This window comes from Dermochelys coriacea, chromosome 1, assembly GCF_009764565.3.
Source record: "Dermochelys coriacea isolate rDerCor1 chromosome 1, rDerCor1.pri.v4, whole genome shotgun sequence".
Taxonomy (NCBI): Eukaryota; Metazoa; Chordata; order Testudines; family Dermochelyidae; genus Dermochelys; species Dermochelys coriacea.
The window spans coordinates 265,608,766-265,629,118 of NC_050068.2; the positions used below are offsets into that span (position 1 = coordinate 265,608,766).

At 38.2% G+C, this 20,353-nt stretch overlaps 1 protein-coding gene across 13 annotated transcripts in view; it reads right to left on the minus strand.

The window, feature by feature from the left end:
- CNOT4 (CCR4-NOT transcription complex subunit 4) overlaps positions 1-20,353 on the minus strand; it is a 121,518-nt gene that overhangs the window by 22,156 nt on the left and 79,009 nt on the right. For 4 of the 13 annotated variants that reach the window (XM_043491405.1, XM_038403305.2, XM_043491421.1 and 1 more), the window contains 7 exons: positions 19,343-19,429; positions 18,666-18,767; positions 17,747-17,872; positions 15,196-15,329; positions 8,519-8,576; positions 7,916-8,165; positions 5,024-5,521 (listed from right to left, as the gene is read on the minus strand). In XM_043491405.1, the coding sequence (XP_043347340.1) occupies positions 5,024-5,521; positions 7,916-8,165; positions 8,519-8,576; positions 15,196-15,329; positions 17,747-17,872; positions 18,666-18,767; positions 19,343-19,429 (1,255 nt within the window). Of the gene's footprint in view, positions 1-5,023; positions 5,522-7,915; positions 8,166-8,518; positions 8,577-10,831; positions 10,988-15,195; positions 15,330-17,746; positions 17,873-18,665; positions 18,768-19,342; positions 19,430-20,353 lie in introns of all 13 variants that reach the window. The other 9 variants (XM_038403294.2, XM_043491416.1, XM_043491399.1 and 6 more) reach the window with 3 other exon arrangements.

The following is a 20,353-nucleotide window of genomic DNA, read 5'->3' on the forward strand; positions in this document are numbered from 1 at the left end:
GCAATATAGGAGGACTTGTGTAGTGCTCAATATTCTTACAAATTTAAACCTGTTTAAAAAGAAGCCCCCACTCCTTTGAGTCCACTCGGCATTGTTTTCCTATCTACAGAGTGCTCCCATCTATCAGATTGTGTGTACGTACAAGAGATTTGCTATCAAGCTATACAACCCCTGATACAATAGAAGCAATTTCTCAATTACACCTACCTCCATGCAAAAGTCTGAGATGATTGTGGCACCAGACCCTGAAGGTGACTGATTATGAACAACATTCCAGAACCAAGGATTCTCAAAATCTACCTACACTCTCCAAATTTAGGGGCTTAGCAAAATTGATGAAAATGATTCAACTGTCATAATGGTACGCAGAAGAGCAGGTATGTCCGTAAGTTTTCTGTAGTTGTATATAATCATGCCGTCCTATTATATATTAACACTAAATTACAATATGTACAGTAGAATACTGATCTTCCAATCACTCCAATCTCCAGAAGAGAAATGGGAATCATCCTATAAAATATGACCATGAAACCCTTGCAATCAGAAGAAAGAATATCTAGAATAGTCTAGCCAACTGAAAAATATGGATATTAATGTTAGAATCACTGCAAGAAGGCTGAGGGAAATGGTTAAATGGTGGTTTAGGTGTACATTTGTGCCCGGTGAACATTCCAGTTACAAATTTCTATGCATACCAAGGAAGAGTATGGGGCCAACTGCCTGGTTAAGTATTTAATGTTTGTAATTAGAAATACAGTAGCCTTACAACCATCACACATTTCCTTCATGAAACACATCAGAACAAGTAAAGTCAAATCCACATGTGATTTTTTCTTCTTAATAGGGGTCCTATATACGTTTAGATGGTGCCATGTCCTAAGCGTCCTTCCATTTATATTATTGGGCATCACAAACAGCTGTTTTGGAGTTATAGGAGTGCAAAGTAAAGTAATTCTGTTCTGGACTAAACAGAAGATAAAATTGATCTGGTGTCCTAAAGTTAACACTGAAAAATAAAATTGTAATGAAAACCAATGTAAAATTATATTGATTTTAAAATGTTCTCTCCCTTTGTAACCTTAAATAAGGAACCATAATGGTTAAAACAGAACATTTGGAAGAGCCACACTCTATGACACTAAGTAACTTTTTCATGAAAAATTATAGCACTAAAAGTTCAGCAATTTAATTGGCTAAACATCCCCAAATAATTTGTAGAGAAATTAGCAAATCAAGGGATTGAAGAATCTAGCAAACAGTATGCCAATTTCAAATCAAAGTTTTGTGAGGCTCTTTTAATCAGCTTTGGTTTTATATACATATAAATAAAAAAAATGTTGAAAATGGCTAGGTGAGTGGAAAGGCAAGTTGACTGGATAATGCGTAGAAGGCTCAGATGTCCTCTCTCTTTCTAAACACTAGTCCAGGATTGTTTGTAAACTGTATTCATCCTGAAAGCATTTATTTCTGATCCATGAAAGTGTTCATCTTACCAGTAAGCCCTAATGTAGACAAGACACCAGCAGCTTCTAGTATTTTTACCATCATGTCAGTAAAATGCTGGATGCTGTTGGAGCCCTGTCTTCAGAAGTACTACCACCGATGACACAGGTGAGAACTTCTCTGTTATAGTCATAGTTTCAATGTTACTTTTTTGCCTAAATAAACAGAACTTTATGTATACTTATCAATTCACTATTTTTGTATGCTAAATGAGCTTACCCCCACACCATCTCATGCAGGGCCCTGTTAGAATATCAGTTACAGCCCCTTAGTGTAAACACAGCCTTAAAGACCTAGTTTACACAGATTTTAGTATTGGTATAACTATCTGTTAGGTCTGTGATTTTACCAATCTAGTTATACTAGTACAATCCCCCAGTATGGCTGCAATTATCCATACAAAGGTGCCTTATACTGGAATCACTTATTCTTCCCATATGGAATGTAAAATTACAGCTACACTAAGGGGTCGTAACATTTTGATTATATCAGAGTATGTGTATAGAGAAGCCCAAGGAAGGGAAGTTATCACATGAAAAGGTAAGAGTAATTTTGTAGAAAGCTCTGCAGATCGAAGACCTATCTGAAACGAGAACTATCAGTGAGTGGTGGGAAATATAAGATGTGTTCTAATAGGTCAACATGCCATGGGAAAACATAGGAGGAAATGTCAGTATACTTCCTATCTTCCAGGAATAATTATTTTATATTTCAGTAGTTCCTAGGATCCCCCAGTCATTGAACATGACCCATGTATGATGAGCCATGCAAACAGAACAAATCCATACAATAAAAATCCATAATCAACAAAATCAACTGACCTTCTTGTACTTGCATTAATTTTGGATCAGAGAAAAACAGACTAGCCAATGCTCCCATGCAGATGATATTCCTTTCTGAAGGAGTTTATCAAAACCACTATGGATGGGGGTTGTTGGAGAGCTAACAGACTTGCCAGACTGAACTAGGCAACCTGCAATGCTTTCTTAACAAGAGTTCAAAGCTAACATGAGGGAACTTTCCATAGAGACTTCAGCAGATGTTTATTTTGTGTTTTCTGTACTTAAAAATATTTTTGGAAGATGAATTGGTTCTAATGGTTACATACTGAGAGAAAACATTGGTGTTTAAGGATATTATTTCTGTCCTTTAAAAAGAGGCAGTGAAAAGTGTGACAGGCTATATACTAGTCATGGGCACAAAGGTCCATGGAGCCCTTCCTCCAGAGCAATACCAAGTAGGATACCCAAGTCTTGTGCAGCACAAAAAGGGAAAAACAGCAGGGCCAAAAGGCAATAAATGGTGTGATTTTAAGAATGACCTTGCAAACCCACCTTGCCAGAATCAAAAGCCTTACTGCGAAGTTGAGGTTATCTTTGCAACACCACAGAATATTTATTTTAACTGTAAATACTCAAGATATCTAACCGCAACCCTACCATTGGTCCCTTGGACTAGTACCTTTTGCCACTGATCCACAATAAAATATATCAAGTCTCAGAGCTCAGAATAATTTTCAGTGTCTGAAAACGCAAATATATTTGATCTAATTTAGTGAAAAGATCTATTTGCATTGTTAGGTTGTAAGTGTAAACACCTTAATGAGGTAGCAAAAAACTAGGGGCCCTCTTGTTTACCTTAAAGTTTTTTGTTTGTTTTTTAAACCTAGTGTTAATCATCATTTAACTTGAGGGAGCCAACTTCATTGTAAACGCTTGTCTGGACACTCCCAACATTTGTTCCAGGCTACAATTTGGTTTACTACAGGGAAGTCGAGGAGGTTCTCAAACTGTGGTCCGCGAGCTCAAGTCAGGTGGTCTGCAGATATTTCCCTCTAAAGAGTGCACCTGGGTAGCCGTACATGAGAGAATGGCCACCCACCTAATTAGTGAAACCACGCAGGCGTGGCTCCACTAATTAGGTGCCTGGATCCTGGAGAAGATGCACATGTAAGGTGAGGTGGTGGCCTTGCGGAGAATAGGGGGTAGATGGGAGGGAGCAGTGAGATGAGAAGAGGGCATGGGGGGAATTTGGGATGTGCAGGGCTGTGGTGGTCCAAGAGAACTTTCCCCAGCTCCAGGGCTGAGGCTGCCAGGAGATGGCCCTTCTTCCCAGCCCCAACTCGGGGGCTGCCGCAGCAGTGGAGAGAGGGCACATCCATCACATTAGAAAGGTAAAAAGAAAAGGAGTACTTGTGGCTCCTTAGAGACTAACAAATTTATTTGAGCATAAGCTTTCGTGAGCTACAGCTCACTTCATCGGATGCATGATCGCTTCATCGAATTACCTTAGAAAGGTAATACTACTGATATTAAAATATGAGCTGTGTGCTTTTATTTGTAGAACAAAAAAACCTTTATTAAGGTTTTTTTTATATGACACTTTTATCCAAAGTGCTTTACAATAGTTACCTAATGGTACAAACAACATTTGGAAAGATCATTAAGTGGTCTGTGGAGACCCTCAGCAATTTTCAAGTGGTCCATGGAGGAAAAAAAAGTTTGAGAACCACTAGTCTAAATCATCCAGGACAGATGGCTACCCAGAATCCTTTTGAAAACCTCCAGTGAAGGAGCTTCCACAACCTCCCTAGGCCATTGTTCCATTGTCCTACTGTTCTTACAGTTAGGAAGTTGCAACATGTTTCTCCAAAATGCTCAAAGAAAATAATAGCGGCAATGTCTCAAGGAGCAGCTTTCCTCATCCCATGACTTCAAATAGCTTATGAGACTTTCTTCCTTAAATTGCTAGTTATGTTGAACACAAAATTCCACAAATATTTTTTCCTGGAAAACACCTGTTCAGGCCAAACTATTAAAGGCAGCTTGGGAGTACAAGATAAGCTCCAAATCCCAGAAGTGAACCAGACCAATATTCTGGCTATTTAGCCCTCTAGTCACAATGTTTCTTGCAATATCCCACCAATCCAGCCATGGTCCAGAACTGGCCTGTTTTCTCTTAGGACATCAAAGATTGCATGTAAAACTTAAAACCATCTGGAGTACAGAAATAAAGCATGTAGTGTTAAATATGCAGTTTGTTTTGGTTGCATGTGGAAGGGAACAATCTAGCCAAGATAGCTGGCTCGTGGCTTTATCCCTTATGCTTGCAAAGAATTTTTGCATATCTTTTGGAAACTTGGATTAGCACCTGCATGTTGATACTGAAGTCTGATTGGAATTCCAAGGCCTACTCTTCCTTTTAAGTTTTCATAGAAAGCCAGAGCTTGGCAAGACTGAAGAACTGAAATATCAATCTCTTTTGAAATGAAATAGTTGGGCACAAGATACTCCACCTTCCTTATAAAGCTCAATGTTACAAGGCTAAACATCCAATTAAACCTTCTGAAAAAATGAAAGAGGGCCCATTTAAAACAATGCTGCCCCAAAAGAATCCCAGGAAGACAATCCTGGTAGCAGTCTAGCACTGGTAGCTGGCTATCCCCCTCTTCCCACCCTGGTTCAGAGAAACTGAAGGCATGAATCAGGTGACACATTCATGGCTGTCTTGATTCACCTACCTGATATAGGGATCCCTCCCAGACCTGTGCTGTGTTGTGGCGGGAGTGTCAAGTCCAAGAAATTACTATTTGAGGTGGGATTTGCTGTGTGATTCAAGTGCATGATGCTATTGCGTGGGAAGGCCATCCAAGGATAGCGAGCTGCTTGGCCTGGAAAACTGAAGGAGTTGTAAACTGCTCGGTGCTGTTGAAACTGCGGGAACCTCTGCGGCAAGACTGGAAAGGTGCTACTGAGAGAGTTGGCATTTGAGGGCGCAGCAGGATGCAGAAATCCAGACCCTGACACTTTGGCGGTTGTAGTGTGCGGGGAAGGGTTCTGAAGAGATGTAGGTGAGAGGGAAGGCTGGTCTTGGACTGACAGTTCCTTCTCAATCAGGTCTGCTAAGGCTTTGCGGGTGATATCAAAGGGGTCAAACCCTAAGTCATCCTCTTGCTGTTTGGAGGAGCCAAACCCAAATGCCGCTTGCCAGTCTGTAGAGGAGGATACTGGGATGGTTTCTGTTGGAGGAGAAGAGGGATGACATTTAACATTTGAACTAATCTCACCTCCTTGGTCTTTTAAAAAAAAAAAAAAAAAAAAAAAAAAAAAAGTATTGCTGCAGTTTTCAGATCCAATACTATTAAATGTCAACATTCAGTCACCTTTCATATTAATACATTTTTATGACATTGCCCCAAAGACATTTGGTATTTGAACAAGCACTTTCACAGCCCATCTTATTTTTTTATCTCACTCCATTACAAACTAACTAGGAATTTGGGGTGATTTGAGATAGTAGAGACAGGAGTGATTTCATAGCAGGATAAAGCCAGGAAACAGGTCTAAAGTTCAAAAAAGAAAGCCCTTACCAAATAAATATCTTCAGTAAAAGCAAAGAACAGAAATATTGGTTGACTAAACAGGTGCTTGCACAGAATATTCTTTGAGTTTTTACTAGTAAAAGTTTTCCACTGAATAATGCATTAGTCAGAGTGACAGAGTAAAAATCCCTTAGTCTTATTAAATAAAGGTGCTGTTCAATTAAATATTCTGCTTTCAGTTCTAATGTTGTACTTCAGGGCTGATATGTAACAATTTTGTAGGAGGGGAAAAGATTTGGCCTCTTGTACTTCTGAAAAGAAGTACTGATGACTTCTGAGCAACCCTGGGAAATATCTTGCAGAGTATAAACAAAACCAAATTACGTGAATGAATAAAATATGCACCTTGACAAAGGAAGTTGAAGAAAAATAGCTGTACTGTAAATTTTGATAAGTGCTCTGAAGCACTGTTGTGGACATGAGTTACCAAAAACTCTTCCTTGCATTTTCCTTTCCCTTGTGTGCGCGCGCGGGGGGAGAAGGGGGGGAAAAGAAGGGATCATCTTACTGTTTATATATGTTTTAAAAATATTAAATTCATAGCCTCTGAACATTGGAAACTGTCATTCAGTTTTTGGAGAAAGTATAAGAACATGCTGGAGACAGATTCTGAGCCAGCAAGTCCCCTTCTATAAGGCAGTATCACAAATGAGCATTTGCATTGTCTCCCTCTGTTGGGAGGGAGAAGCTGGAATCAACTGCTTAGAGGAGTACATACCACTGTGAGAAGACTGGAGAAATTATGGAAACTGCTCTGTGCATCATTTCTCAGAAGACTAGAATCTAAACTTCCACTTTTGTCCCCAATATGAGAATTATGGGATTAAAAAGACACTAGGCATGACTAAAGTAGATCTTCCACATTTAGGCTTTATCTACACTATCATTTTTGTCAGTACAACTTGGTTGTTTTTTTCACTCCCCTGACTGACATAAGTTTCACAGACAAAAGTGTTGGTGTGCACGGCGCTATGTCGACAGGAGAGGCTCTCCTGCCAACACAGCCAACGTTGCTCACTGGGGGTGGTTTAATTATGCCAGCAGGAGAGCGCTCTCCTGCCAGCAAAGAGCAGCTACACGGGCAACTTTACAGCAGCACAGTGATAGTGGTACAGCTGTGCTGCTGCAAGATCCATAGTTTAGACATAACTTAAAATTTAAATGGCAACACAATCTATAAAGCACAAGTGACAGCAGTGGAAACCAGATCTATGTTGTCTGGGAGTTCATCCTCCACTGTTGCTTATTCTTTACATGAAGTCAAATCTCCAATACAATCATTTCCTTAATATGAATTTTGATGACAAAACAGGATTATGAATTCAGGTGAAGAACAAACATGAAAAATATATTAACTCAAGCAAAAAGTATTCTGATCTTGAACAAACATCTATGTGCCATTAACCACTAGATACTTGATACCATCACAGAGTATGTCTAGTTTCAGTTATTGTACCTGATACAGCACAACATCCCATTCCTGTTAATGGATATTCTAAAAGAAACCATCTCTGCAATGCAGTTACCTTTCAGTGGCTGCAGTTGGCCCTAGTATCTTTCACACTTCCTAAAATGAGTGGTTGTGTAGTCAAACACTGGCCAAAAAATATGGAGACTAAGCTAGCTTGCATAACCATCAGCCAAACACTCTCATAATCACTTCACTAAATATAATTACAAACCTGTGCACGCTGGATCTTCAGATAATACAAATATGGCTTTGGTATACATTACTCATACCTCTCTATGTTGTTCTGTTATTTTATGCAAAAAAATGTTAACATGCTTTCAACACTAAGATCTGTAATAAATTGTGTTTTTAGCATTTAAACAGACCTGAATACTACTGCACTAGATCCTCTGATAATTCCAACAAGCAGTTGGGATGTTGGGAAGAGTGATTTCTTGATAAGAATTAAGTCAACATGACTTAACTTGACTATCAAATGTAATTAAAATAATGGTGTGAAAAAATAAAGAGGCAAACTTCAAAACTAAGTGACTTCCGACACCTTAACCAGGCTTTCATACCTGATGTGAAGAGGCTCTGTGGTTCTGGTGCTGTGGGCCAGTCGTTGGAAGTCTGTGGAGAGCTGGGGAATGGGGGAAGCCCGCTTGGGATAGGGTTGGGGTGCCGGAAGTTGTCCGAGAAGAGCGACTGTGACTCTGTTACAGCCCCTTCAAAAGGAGACCGCGCACTGTGATTGGATGAACTGATGGGTATGACTGGATTGGGTTTTGATAAACCAGGTGGTGGTGAAGGTGTGTCACTGTTTGTTATCTGGTGGCAGGGGAGAAAAAAAAGACAATAGAATAAGATATGCATCTTTGGACTTAAAGGCATTCCATATTAAAAAAAACATTTTAAAATTCAGTTTGAAGACTAGAAAAAATCAGATTAAATTAAGATTAGTTCTGTGAGCACACAGTTTAAATGTCAAACAAATCAGCCTGATGCAGCCTATTTTTGGATCTAAAGACATTTAAAATTAGTTGACAATTATCAAAAGAAACTAACATGCCACATTGATATTTCACACACAAAAAATATACGTTTCTTTCAAAATAAAGATTGCAACTGAGCTTCAAACAAATACAACTGACATTTACATAATGTTGGCTTTCAGGTCATACCTGCTGCAAGTTGTCACCATTTCCTATACTGAGAGCGTCTGAAGGTTTGTCGAGAGAGCTGGAAAAAGTGAAAGGGGTGGGGAAAATCAAATAAGATATATGCAACCACCAGAATAACCATAATGAACATCAGAAGTTGGTTTATTTTGTGTATAAACGCCTAGAGCAGAAACTGCCCAAAACTAATTTCAAGTGATTATGAAGGAAAGTCCACCTATTGTTTGAGGACGTCTTAAATCAGAAGTGTTCCAGTTTTACCACTTGCCAAGTTTTAGTTTATGGACATAGAGGTGTATTTCCATACACTCTATTCTACTTGTGCATTGTTCTACTGAGCAGTCAATGGTCCATCTGCAATCCCAAATTTGTTATCCTTCAATTCTGCCTGCTTCACCAGTTAAAAAAAAAAAAAAAAAAAGTACCACCATGGGTTTGTTACTGAGATGCACAAAGAACTTAGTTCCCCTGCTCCCTGATGTGTATTTAGTGCTTATAAGAAGTATGAGATTGACTGCCTTGAAGACTGACATCCTTCATCTAGAGAAAGACAGACAAGGCAGTGGCAGTTCAAGCTTCCCAGAATGGCTTGTCACTGGTGTTTCAACTTTGACCTGGACAACTACTGAGGTGGAGAGCAAGTTACGTCTCCAGACCTCAGAAAATCTGAGAAGAGACAAGGTCTAAAATCAAAAGAGAAATGCAGAGAAACAATCAAAAACAGAAAAAAGGACAAAAATGCCACCTCAGAATCCTATTCACTGAAAACTACACAAATCCCTTTGAATCATCACTGCAGCCATTATAGGATTCTGACAGCCATTTAAGCACAGTCCAGAGTGCTCTAAATTCCATGCTATTCTTCAGTGTAGGGCCAGATGCAAAAGTCCTGTAAATTCAGGCTATGACCACAAGTACAGCTTATCTACCCTTAGCACAGCAGAGGCCTGTACAAGTGTCAGACTGTACAGACCCAAATACTTCCCTCTTCAGAGAAAGAATATCAAAAGTAACATGAAGAACTTTAGAATATTACATTTTTATTAGAAAGCCACAGTTCAATACAGGTCAAATTACAAACATTGTATTTGGTGAAAAAGTTATTCATATTAATGTTGAGTTATTTTACTTGAGTGCAGCCCTCTAGATCTTAGCCAGTTATTAAAATGTCCTGCTGCTGTGAAGTTTGGGCACTTATTGTACAAAGCCATTTGGCTAGCTAGAAAACATCATTTAAGAGATTAGAATTAATTTAAAACAATCAGAGAGCACAGGACTTTGGTCAAAGCAATTTGCGTGCATAAGCACATTGGTTAAACCTGACATCAGAGATCACAACTGGGCCTCAGGTATTTTTAAAATGATTTAGGACAAAAATGATATAGGAACAGATATGCAGTAGACGACTATTCCAAGGTAGTCCACAATTATTTCTTGCTCATCTCAAGAAAAATCAAGTTCTGTAACTTATCCTATTTACATTTTGTACAGAGACTTATGACAAAGGTTAATGTGTATCTACAGCACAAGAATTCTGTTGCAAACTCTTCACTAAGAGCTTGTCTTTGCAGACAAGGACATGGAATCACAGCCTAGGGTGATATGATTGCAAGATGTTGCAAAATCTGCCCAATGATGTTTATGATGGAAGTGGATACCAACAGTACTATAAAGAAATTCAGAGACCCAGTGTAACAATATGTTGGGGAACAGTCAAACAAGTGAAGGAGACTCCTTGGGACAAACGAATTTCGGCCAACTGTGATGCCCTGCCATTCATGCTAGTGTACAAAACCATAGGAAACCCTGAATATTGTGGCTTAGTTCCCAGAACACATCAAGGTGAAGAGATGGAAGTATGTATTTAGTATTACAACATTTACCTTTTTGGCCATCATAAGCCAACTTTTCAAAAGGTCATCAACTAAAAGCCTCCTAATGGACTACAAGAATTATACCTTTCTTGAAGAACTTTTGAAGTTGTTCATAAATGTGGGGGACTTATCTCTGGCTAGGACATGCTTAGTGTGGGAAGCTTCTACACAAGCTTCCTATGACCATAGTGCTGCCAATTCATGTCAATCCTTACCTGCACCATCACCTATTATCTTAGCTCTAGGATTTTCCCAAACTGTCACACATGCAGTGTTTTTTCAATGTGGTAGAGGCTAGGCTGAGCCCAAACTAGTTTCTATATGTGACCTGATCAAGTTTTGAATCCAGCTCTCCAACCAGAGAGTCCGGAGAACCATCCCTCCACACCATTAAGTGAGAGAGAAAGCAAGCTAGCTAAAGTATAAAAGGCAGCACAATTACCCGAAATCTGAGTCTGGACCATCTGGAGTCATGTGTTCTGGGTCTGTGCCATTTTCTAATATAGGAGGCGTTTTCCTGTGTTCCATTGTTAAACCGTTGGCTGATTTACTTGAACTCTGTAATGATGGCCAGGCATCTTTGTTATTACTGTTGGGTCTGGAAAAAGGCAAGAGTAAAAAAAGAAGAGTTCAAGTTATGAAGAAAGTGTTCTAAAAAAATTTAACTACCGAGGAAATGAATCCTCATACCAGACAGTCCATAGGAATGGAATTATCTGGGCATATCTTTCAAATAGATTTTAATGCTGATGGATAAAAAAGGCTCCTCAAGAGAGAAGATTGAAGGAAACAGAGTTCTGCCCACTGATTAGATAATCGGATCACCTACATTGAAGTCCAAACTTGTCCAACTGTAAAATATCCATTTAGACAGCTTCCAGTACCAAATGCCATGGGCTTGCTCTCAGTTAAAGCTTCTTCACTGTATCACAAAAGTACTTGGTAGTTTTATAAACAGTAATCATTTTTTTTTTCCCCTGAAGATCTTCCACATCCCACCATCTCCCTGAGGATTTTCCCAGGTTGGCCTGAGAGTTGAAATTGAATTTGGTTGCCTGCCTGATGGTCCACAGCACCATCACTAGACCATGAAATTAGCCACTCCAGAACACTTTAAAGCAGTTTATCCAAGTTACTGCCCAGTTCACTTCTTTTAACCTAAAACCTTTATGATTTCCTCTACAAAATAAAAGTAGAGTTCACTCCATGAAACGTATCTGATCTGGAAGAATGACTTCAGAGGGAGTAGTCAAAATGGAAGTTATTTATTGCTGCAGGGAATTACATCCCTAGGCAACACTTCAGCCAGTTTCATGTGTTTATTTGTAAAAGTACATTTATATAATAAATATATCAGCTAATACCACAACACAAAACCTATTAATTTCTAGCTCCCTTCATTTTTCCTATTGTTCTTTCCTATCCACTTTAGAAAACAGCATCTCATTTAAGGCAAGTGATTGCATAGTGTACAAATGCATCGTTTTAAAAAGGCATACGCTAAAAGCTGAGTCTTCTTACACAACTGCTTTCTGATTTCTCTTAAGTGTAACAGACTTACTGCTTGCCCAAGTATTCATTCCACATATACAGGTGGATTTAATAAGTTCTGAATTGGGACCAGGAAGATTCCTATGGCTCTTTAGCAATAGCATTGTTTTCCAAAGTCCTATTCAGTCTCAATATTTCATTATAATCCTGGCTGTCCCCACACCTCAGATATTATAAGATTTACTATTTTGTCTCCATCTACTCTTCTCTCTTTGTGGGTCAACTCCTATGTACATTTAAGTAGGTCAAATATTTCATTTGTGCATAAAACTCATCTTAGATCTCTACACCTTTGAGAGAAGAGGTTAAATACGGCACCCTATCAACTACCTTTTAACAAATTGAGAATCAATTTATATTGCATCTCATGTCAGGATGAAAAATTTTCTTTTGCCCTTTGCACCATTCTATCCTGATGCAAGAGACTAATTTTCAACCCAGACAAAATTTCAAATTATTTTTTGTCTAGATGTGACTTCAGACTGCAATGGGCATTTCCTCCTTCCCCTCCCTCCAAAAAAAATGTCTAATGGGTTAACAGATCCCAAAATATTCAAATCAGAGCATAGACTTTCCTGTGGAAAAAAATGTTTTAAAGTGCTCATGAAAGCTAAATGCTTCCTAAGAGCTGTTCTCCAGCAATAATCACTCACCCTATGTGCTAGTTACAAACATTTTTAGTGTTACAAGAAAGCATTAATCATTTTGCTCCATTAAAAGCAAGTCTGAGAAAACTGGCAGAAGAAAAAGAGGACCAGAACTTTTTAAAATTAACCCACTGATATCAGCACCCTATATTTTTTAAGTGAATACAACTGTCATTACTTCTACTGTACAACTATGGAATGCTGTACCAATAGGTACTTCTTACAGACACATACCCACACAGGTGGAAATTACAGCATTTGCCTTTCACACAAATGAGGGAAAAAATAGCGTGAAGAGGGACTTTCACACTGGAACAAACTTGGAAAAATAATGTTTATACAAAGTTTTTGCCCAGTAATTATGTTTTCTCTACTATTACTGCAGGCTTACATTTGAACATATATTTCTCAGAGCTCAGCTTCTGCTTGATCCCTCAGTGAAATCCTAACACTGGACAGTCAAGAGAATGATTGTGAAATTGTTGACTCAAATGTAGAATCTAACAGGAGAAAGACAGTCACAAGGCAAGGAATCAGACAAATGAGAAGCTGTTTATAAGTAGAAAGTTGTGAAGGGGTTAGCAATTTAAATATTAGTCTATAATTTAATCAGCTCTCAAACTACATATGGCCATGTCTGATTAATATTTGAATGGAGACCTCCAACTTCCTCACTACTGAAAGGACACTGGCAATCCAGATGATACTGTACACCACTCCACAGCAGTACCAGATCAGTTTCCCACTGTAGTTATGCATTTCAGATGAATGACAAACTGAAGTTCAGTCCACTTGCATTTTTCACAAGTGCCAGGATGATAGCTCCAGGGCCTGGCCAGATTCCAAAGCTCATAACTGCTTTCCAACTACCTGAATTCCTGCAGCAGTTTCAGATGGAGCAATTCTTCACTTCCTATTCTGTAACATCTTGTGCTGGGATCCCATCAGGTTTCAAGTTAAGCAGAATTGGTTCAGGCCCTGGATGTAAAACCCATCAATACATGACTATTGCAAAAGTTGGTGTGTTGGGTTAACATGGTTGCACTCTTCCCTCCAAGTTAGTATTGAATCAAAGGCTCAAGGCATGACAATTGGCATCAGTGCTTCAGATGAGAAATCTGGAGATCCCAATCACTTGCAATCATTAACGATTATGACACTTCCTGTAAGAGTAGGGAAAGATAATCCTAGTCTCTTAGTCAGATTCCAGTGCTGGTAGACAGAATATAAACTATCCAAACTCCCCTGGCTGTTTCCTTTTGATATCGTTTTCTTCATTTTCTTGCATAAACTGTTGTCCAGAGCTGCTGCCAGAATTCGTTTCAGTACTGGGTTAACAAGCCCACAGAGAACTCTGATCATGAATCAAAAGTGCTATATAAAATGTAAGGTACATTTTAAAAGTTTACCCCCAGTATGAAAGTCCCTTCTTGAATGGAAAGTAGTTAAGAGCTCCTCTTTGTTCATCTTAAATTTAATGTTTAGCAAAACACACCAGGTACTTGTTTTAGCTTTTGATTTATTTTTTGTATGGTTGTAAATTACTGGATGAAAAAAACTGTTAGGAGGTGGCTTTTGGAAAGTAGACCACAGCTGAAAAATATCTAGTAACAAGCAGTAATGGGAAGACAGACCGCAAAGAAAGAGAAAGTTACAATTCAAATATTTAACCAAAACCACCATTTAAGTTTGCTAGGATGTAGTACCCAAGGATATTTCACACCATGTGCCCGTTTCTCAGCCAAAGGTAAAAGCAAAGACGGAAGTTCAACTGTTTTACTTTGAATTTCCCAGATTTTTAGGGCTCGTGTACACTTAAAACACTGCAGCAGTGTACCTGCATCACTTGAGCTGTGCCGCTATAGCGCTTCAGTGAAGATGCTACCTGTGCTGATGGGAGGGGTTCTCTAGTAAATATAGGTTCTCCACTTCCCCAAAAGGCAGTAACTATGTCAACAGGAGAATTCTCCCATCAACCTATCACTGTCTACACCAGAAGCTAGGTCCCTTTAACTGCGTAGCTCAGAGATATGGATTTTTCACACCCCTGAATTACCCAATTATATGGACCTAATTTCCTAGTGTAGACCAGGCCTTAGTCAGTGTTCAAATCTTAACACTGATAAGTAAATATTAAATAAAAATCAATCAAATATTTGGACACTTCAGCCACTGTGACAGCAGAGACTGTCTGCCCTCTTATCACAAAGCAAACACCACATTAGCTATAATTACCAAGAATTTGCTGCTTAATAGTATTCACTGAATTGCATTAATGATATTGCAAAAATTGTGAAAATAAATAAAACCCTTCTGATATCTGCTTCAAAATGACGACAGCTTGTTTCGAGTTAATGTGCACAAATCCATATGGTACAAGAAGGGGAATCCTTTCATTTATCAGAGAAGATTTAGGATATGTTGTTACAACTAGAATGAAGTACTGCATAATACTGCATTTGTATGCAAGTGAAAATTTGAGATGGAACATTTCACACCTTCCATATTAAACAGCAAGCATTGGGTGAGATGGGAGAGAGGATCAGGAATTTTAATGAAAATAACTTTAAAAAAAAGTGTTGTCAGTCAGTCTGGAGTCAGTACTTACACATCATACCTCTGCAGTGCTGTCACTTTGTTCTTGTTCTTGTCAACTGTACCCGTAGACAGCTGGAGGAAGTTGGGGTTTAGTTTGTATAATTCTTGCAGTAGCTTCTGTTCATATTCTTGGTGTTTTCCTGCCTGGGGAAAGAGTTAAAATTTTCAATGAAACCTAAGCTGAAGTTCATATTCCCTCCCTGATCTGAAAGATCTTGGGGCACACAAAGCTATAAGGCTTTGCTTGACTCTCTGATAGAAAGTTTGGGCTTCCAATTTTGCAGTTAAAAGGTTATTCCAAGGAGTCAGAGGCTCAGGCTCTCAGATACACTCAACCAGCTGAATTTGCCAAATTGCTTGTGGTTTTTTAATATGAAATTCATTTTCTCTTTTGGTACCTTTTAAAGCAGAAAACCAATTTACTGAAGCCTTCCTAGGACTCATTCTCCAGTTCAAGCAAAAGTGTTTGTTGTAGTACAGTCCAAATAAGTTTGAGGTAAGTTTCCAAGAGAAGTGTATAGTCTGCATTTTACATCTTCCTAATGTATATTAAGCTGTCCAGAGGGAAGAAAGAGATAGTATCTTCATTTCAAAGAGTTTCTTTGCTGTTGCGAACAGTTCTGCATTCCAATGACTATTTCAAAAGCATCACACAGCTGTCAATAGGGTAAGCAAAAGCACTCTGATTAGTGCGACTGGGGATTGTTCAATACAGAAGTGGATTTCTGTACAGCAAAGTATTACAGGGAGACAGGCATGCTGCTTTCAGGAACCGGGGAGATTTCTATGCCTGAATGATTCATACTGCACAGACTCTACTTCTGAGTGAGGAAGGGGATGAGATTAATTCAATTCAGGTCTATCCTTTTGGCATTCCTAGAACATATTAGAACCATTTATTTAAAGTTTATTTAATCTAATGCAGAGTAGCTTTTTCTATGTTTTTTTTTTTTTGTTTTTTTTTCCCCCCCCAGAGAAGGCACTTAAGCATGACAACTGAAATAGGGTTAGACTAAATATTAAACACATTTTGCCTTCTCTCTTCCAATAACCAAAGCTGTCCAAATTTGAAGGAAGTTTTTGGTACGAGTCTTGGGTTAGAATGGTTATAAGGTAATATTATATGCAAGTTAAATTTCAATATTTACAAGAATTTTAAAAATTAAATCTAAAGTTGCAAAATGCAAACGAATTGAATTTAAAACTCCCAGTCACCTGTGCCCAGTGACCTTCAACACTATGATAGGCACTTTAGAAAGAGAAGCAAAATTTTACTCCCATAAAATTGGAACTACATTATGCAAGTATCAAGTGTTCATTACACCTTTAACACTTATTTTGTACATAGAGTCATGAAATGGTATGTCTATAGAGTCCAGAAATGCATATTATGGGGTGTGATTTCTAAACCACTCAAACATGTGGTACACTAACCAGTCCATGTAGACCCTAAATATTCCCTAGTAAACTTTAACATAGTACTGTTTCAAACAGTACTACGCTGAAGTGCACCAGGAAATCTAATGTGCACCAGCAGGGTCTACGCAGATCAATTAATGTGCAAAGCATGATTGCACTTTAGAAATCGCACCCCCATGGTGCACATTGCCAACCCATGTAAACAGCCCTCAGTTATACCCATCAGGGTTAAAAAAAATTCAGATAAATACAATTAAACTATTCATGACAATGTCAAGTCATCTCAGAAATACTGTACTATATTACAACTCAATCAAAAAGTAATCTTTAGCCTTACATTTTTAAAACAGCAGAAGTATTTTTTCTCATTTTAAGCCATTTCATACAAAACTAAGTAATACCAGAGGAAAAACAGTCCTTACTTTACTTATCTTACTACGGCTCACTCGAACAGTACTGATTGTGCATCCCACTTCCACTAAGTATCATAGGTAATCCAATCAGAGTTAGAGACCTTATACACTCCCTTCAGTAGCACAAGACTTTAGAGGAAAGTCTCCAAATCATGCAAAGCTAAAAAAATCATACTCTGTTTTTATGACACCACCACATTATTCTGATCTATACTCAAAAGGCAATTCTTCAAAGCCCACACCTTCACTCATGCAAGCCAAACTACTGGATTATGGGAGAAACAGAAACCTGTATGGTTTCCTTCCAATCCCTAAACAAAATCCACTTTTTTGAGACGCTCATGACAATCATGAACCTAAAATTTGGTTAATGCAAACTTATAGATGTAGTACACGCTAATAAATTACCCTCATAATATCTTAATATTCTTCCAAATGCTTAGCACTCATTTCATGAGATACAGAAGGAAATATAAACTATCCCACAATTGTCTTACAAACCTTTAACTATCCAATACTTGGAAGACTGACTCCTTTTGAGCCTATAAAAACAGCACACTTATTGGAAAACCAGTAGCGCCCAATTAGCTAAGTATCTTCTGGGTTAAAAAAAAATTTTTGCTATGATAATATTTAAAGGCTGGCTACATTATATTTTAATACAAGTCATACACAGGAAAACAGACATTTACACTACAGTTTAGGATCCTCCTTTCTGTGCGCATCTACCTGCATCTCCTCTTTTGTGAAACTGGCTGCTTCGTCCCCCAGCTCATGTAGATACATACAGTCAGGTTTTGGACACTGCATGTTCTTTAGGAAATAACTGCAATATTTTGTTGTACCTAAAGATGCCTGAAAGAGAAAGAAAAGTGAGACTGAGTAGCTGAGCTAAGCACAGAAAGCTAGAAGCCACATTTCAAGCACAAAAAAGCCCTCTCAATTTAACAGACGTCTCAGAAGACAATATACCTTCATAAAAATTGGAGTTCATTGAAACAAGTTTTTTTATAAGGCCTAAATAGGATATTAGTAACACGAGAGACTCATATCCAGGGTCTAGATAATCAGAATGTACTTGAAAATCAATTTTCATCACATCAAAATAAAAGCAAGCAAGACCAAAGTTGGGTAGAGATTTACTTTCATATTTGTAAAGGTAGGGCCAAAAAAAATCTCAATTACAAGATGGTATTTTCTGAGTTAATCCCCTATTCATTTCTGAGCCCTCCCACAAAACACTAGGCACAAGAGCTCAAACTCAAGACACTTGGATTCTATGACCAGCTCTGCTGATTTATATGAATACTGTATCTAACTGCAAAAAGAAAAGGAGTACTTGTGGCACCTTAGAGACTAACAAATTTATTAGAGCATAAGCTTTCGTGAGCTACAGCTCACTTGCATCCGATGAAGTGAGCTGTAGCTCACGAAAGCTTATGCTCTAATAAATTTGTTAGTCTCTAAGGTGCCACAAGTACTCCTTTTCTTTTTGCGAATACAGACTAACACGGCTGCTACTCTGAAACGTATCTAATTGGATGTTTTTATTGAGTAAAATATAGCAACATATCTGAAACAGATTTTTAGTATCTGCACTAGATGTTAACATCCTTACATATGCCAATCACGGAATGCAAAATACTACCTTAAGTGTTCTGCCATCTACCACCACATTATTGACACACTGTATGGCTCTGAGAGCATCTTCTGATCGGATGTAGGTTACGTATGCACTTGCACTCGGACCCTAGAGAAAGAATTGAACAATGTGGAATTCTTTCTGGTTAATTTTTTTTTAATTATTCCTTTACTATCTGGCTAAAATTCATTTAACAAGGTTTAAAATTACATTTGTTTTAAATCAAACAATTCATTTATTTGAAAGGTAGTAAATGTAAAGGTTTGAAAAAAGGAAGATTAAGACTCTTAAAAGTTTGTGAAAATGTTAAAGCTTATTAAAATATCGTTTATTAAAGTACTTGGTAGCTGGAAAGTAGGAATAGATACCACACTATTATTCCAGAGGGCTTTTCTGAAGATTCTGTCTTGCTTTCCTACCACAACCTCTATTATTTTGCAGACACTTTCCAAGGACTGCGTGTGCAAAGTCATTTAAGGATACAATCAATATTACTCTATGTACTCTGTTGCTGTAGTATTAATTCTCCAAACCCCAGCCCCACAACCTGCCATGATAATTAGCCACCACTCAATCAGGAAAATGTAGCCCAGATTCTTCTTGAACCCGTAACTCCTGTCATGAACAGTGCCACCACAAATACCAGAGCAACAAAAGCCCAAGAATCTCCTACCCTGGCTTACCTGTGAGCCTGCGTATGATGTGCTGTTGTTGATGACAACTTTATGTATTTTACCAAACTTCCCAAAATATTCTGGCCGCTTCAAAACCTGCAGGAGGAATGAGTAAATTAAACAGACATATTGGGAAATTAATAGCAACTCAATGATATTGCTAAAGGATTAATTTTTTTAATGAATAACAGTTTTGCAATTAAGACCTTTAACTAGTGAAAATGAGAGAGGACAGGATCATATAGATAAGTTTGTTCTGAGAACCTTCAATTAAAAAAGATTTACATTACTTTTTCTTAATGTTAGTAACATTAACACTGCCCCAAACAGCCAGGAGTATTTATCATATCTTACACTTGCATCTTGTAGCTCCTTTTCCAACCCAAGACATCCAAATCCTGCAATAATCAGCTGATGCCTACTACAGAGGGTTGCCCCCCAGTGCTCACACAACACAGTTATGTAATAGCTACCCCAGAACTTGACTGGAGCACAAAGCTAGCCCATGGGTGATCAGGTTGATCTAATATTTTCACATGTTTTAAAAATCAGAAATTACAAAATAAATATGAGTAAGAAAACAATCATATCAGTCCTAGTTTTAAAAAGTGACTTGAAAACTCATCTACGGAGATACTGACACATTGAGACAAAATTTTGTGAAATTCCTTTTTAACTCTTCACAATCAGTTTTGGACTTCATCTTGAATAATTTTGTATTGCCTGCAAATTCTGCCACCCTATTGTTCACACCCTCTTCCAGATCATTTATGAATATGTTGAACAGCATAGGTTCCAGTACAGGTGCTTGGGGGACCACACTATTTACCTCTGTCCAAAAAAAGTGACTGACTATTGCCATTCTTTGTTTCCTATCTTTTAATCAGTTACTGAACCACAAGAGAATCTTCCCTCTTATCCTCTGACTGCTTACTTGCTTAAGAGCCATTGGTGTGAGACCTTGTCAAAGGCTTTTTGCAAGTCCAAGACCACTATATCCACTGGCTCACCCTTGTCCCC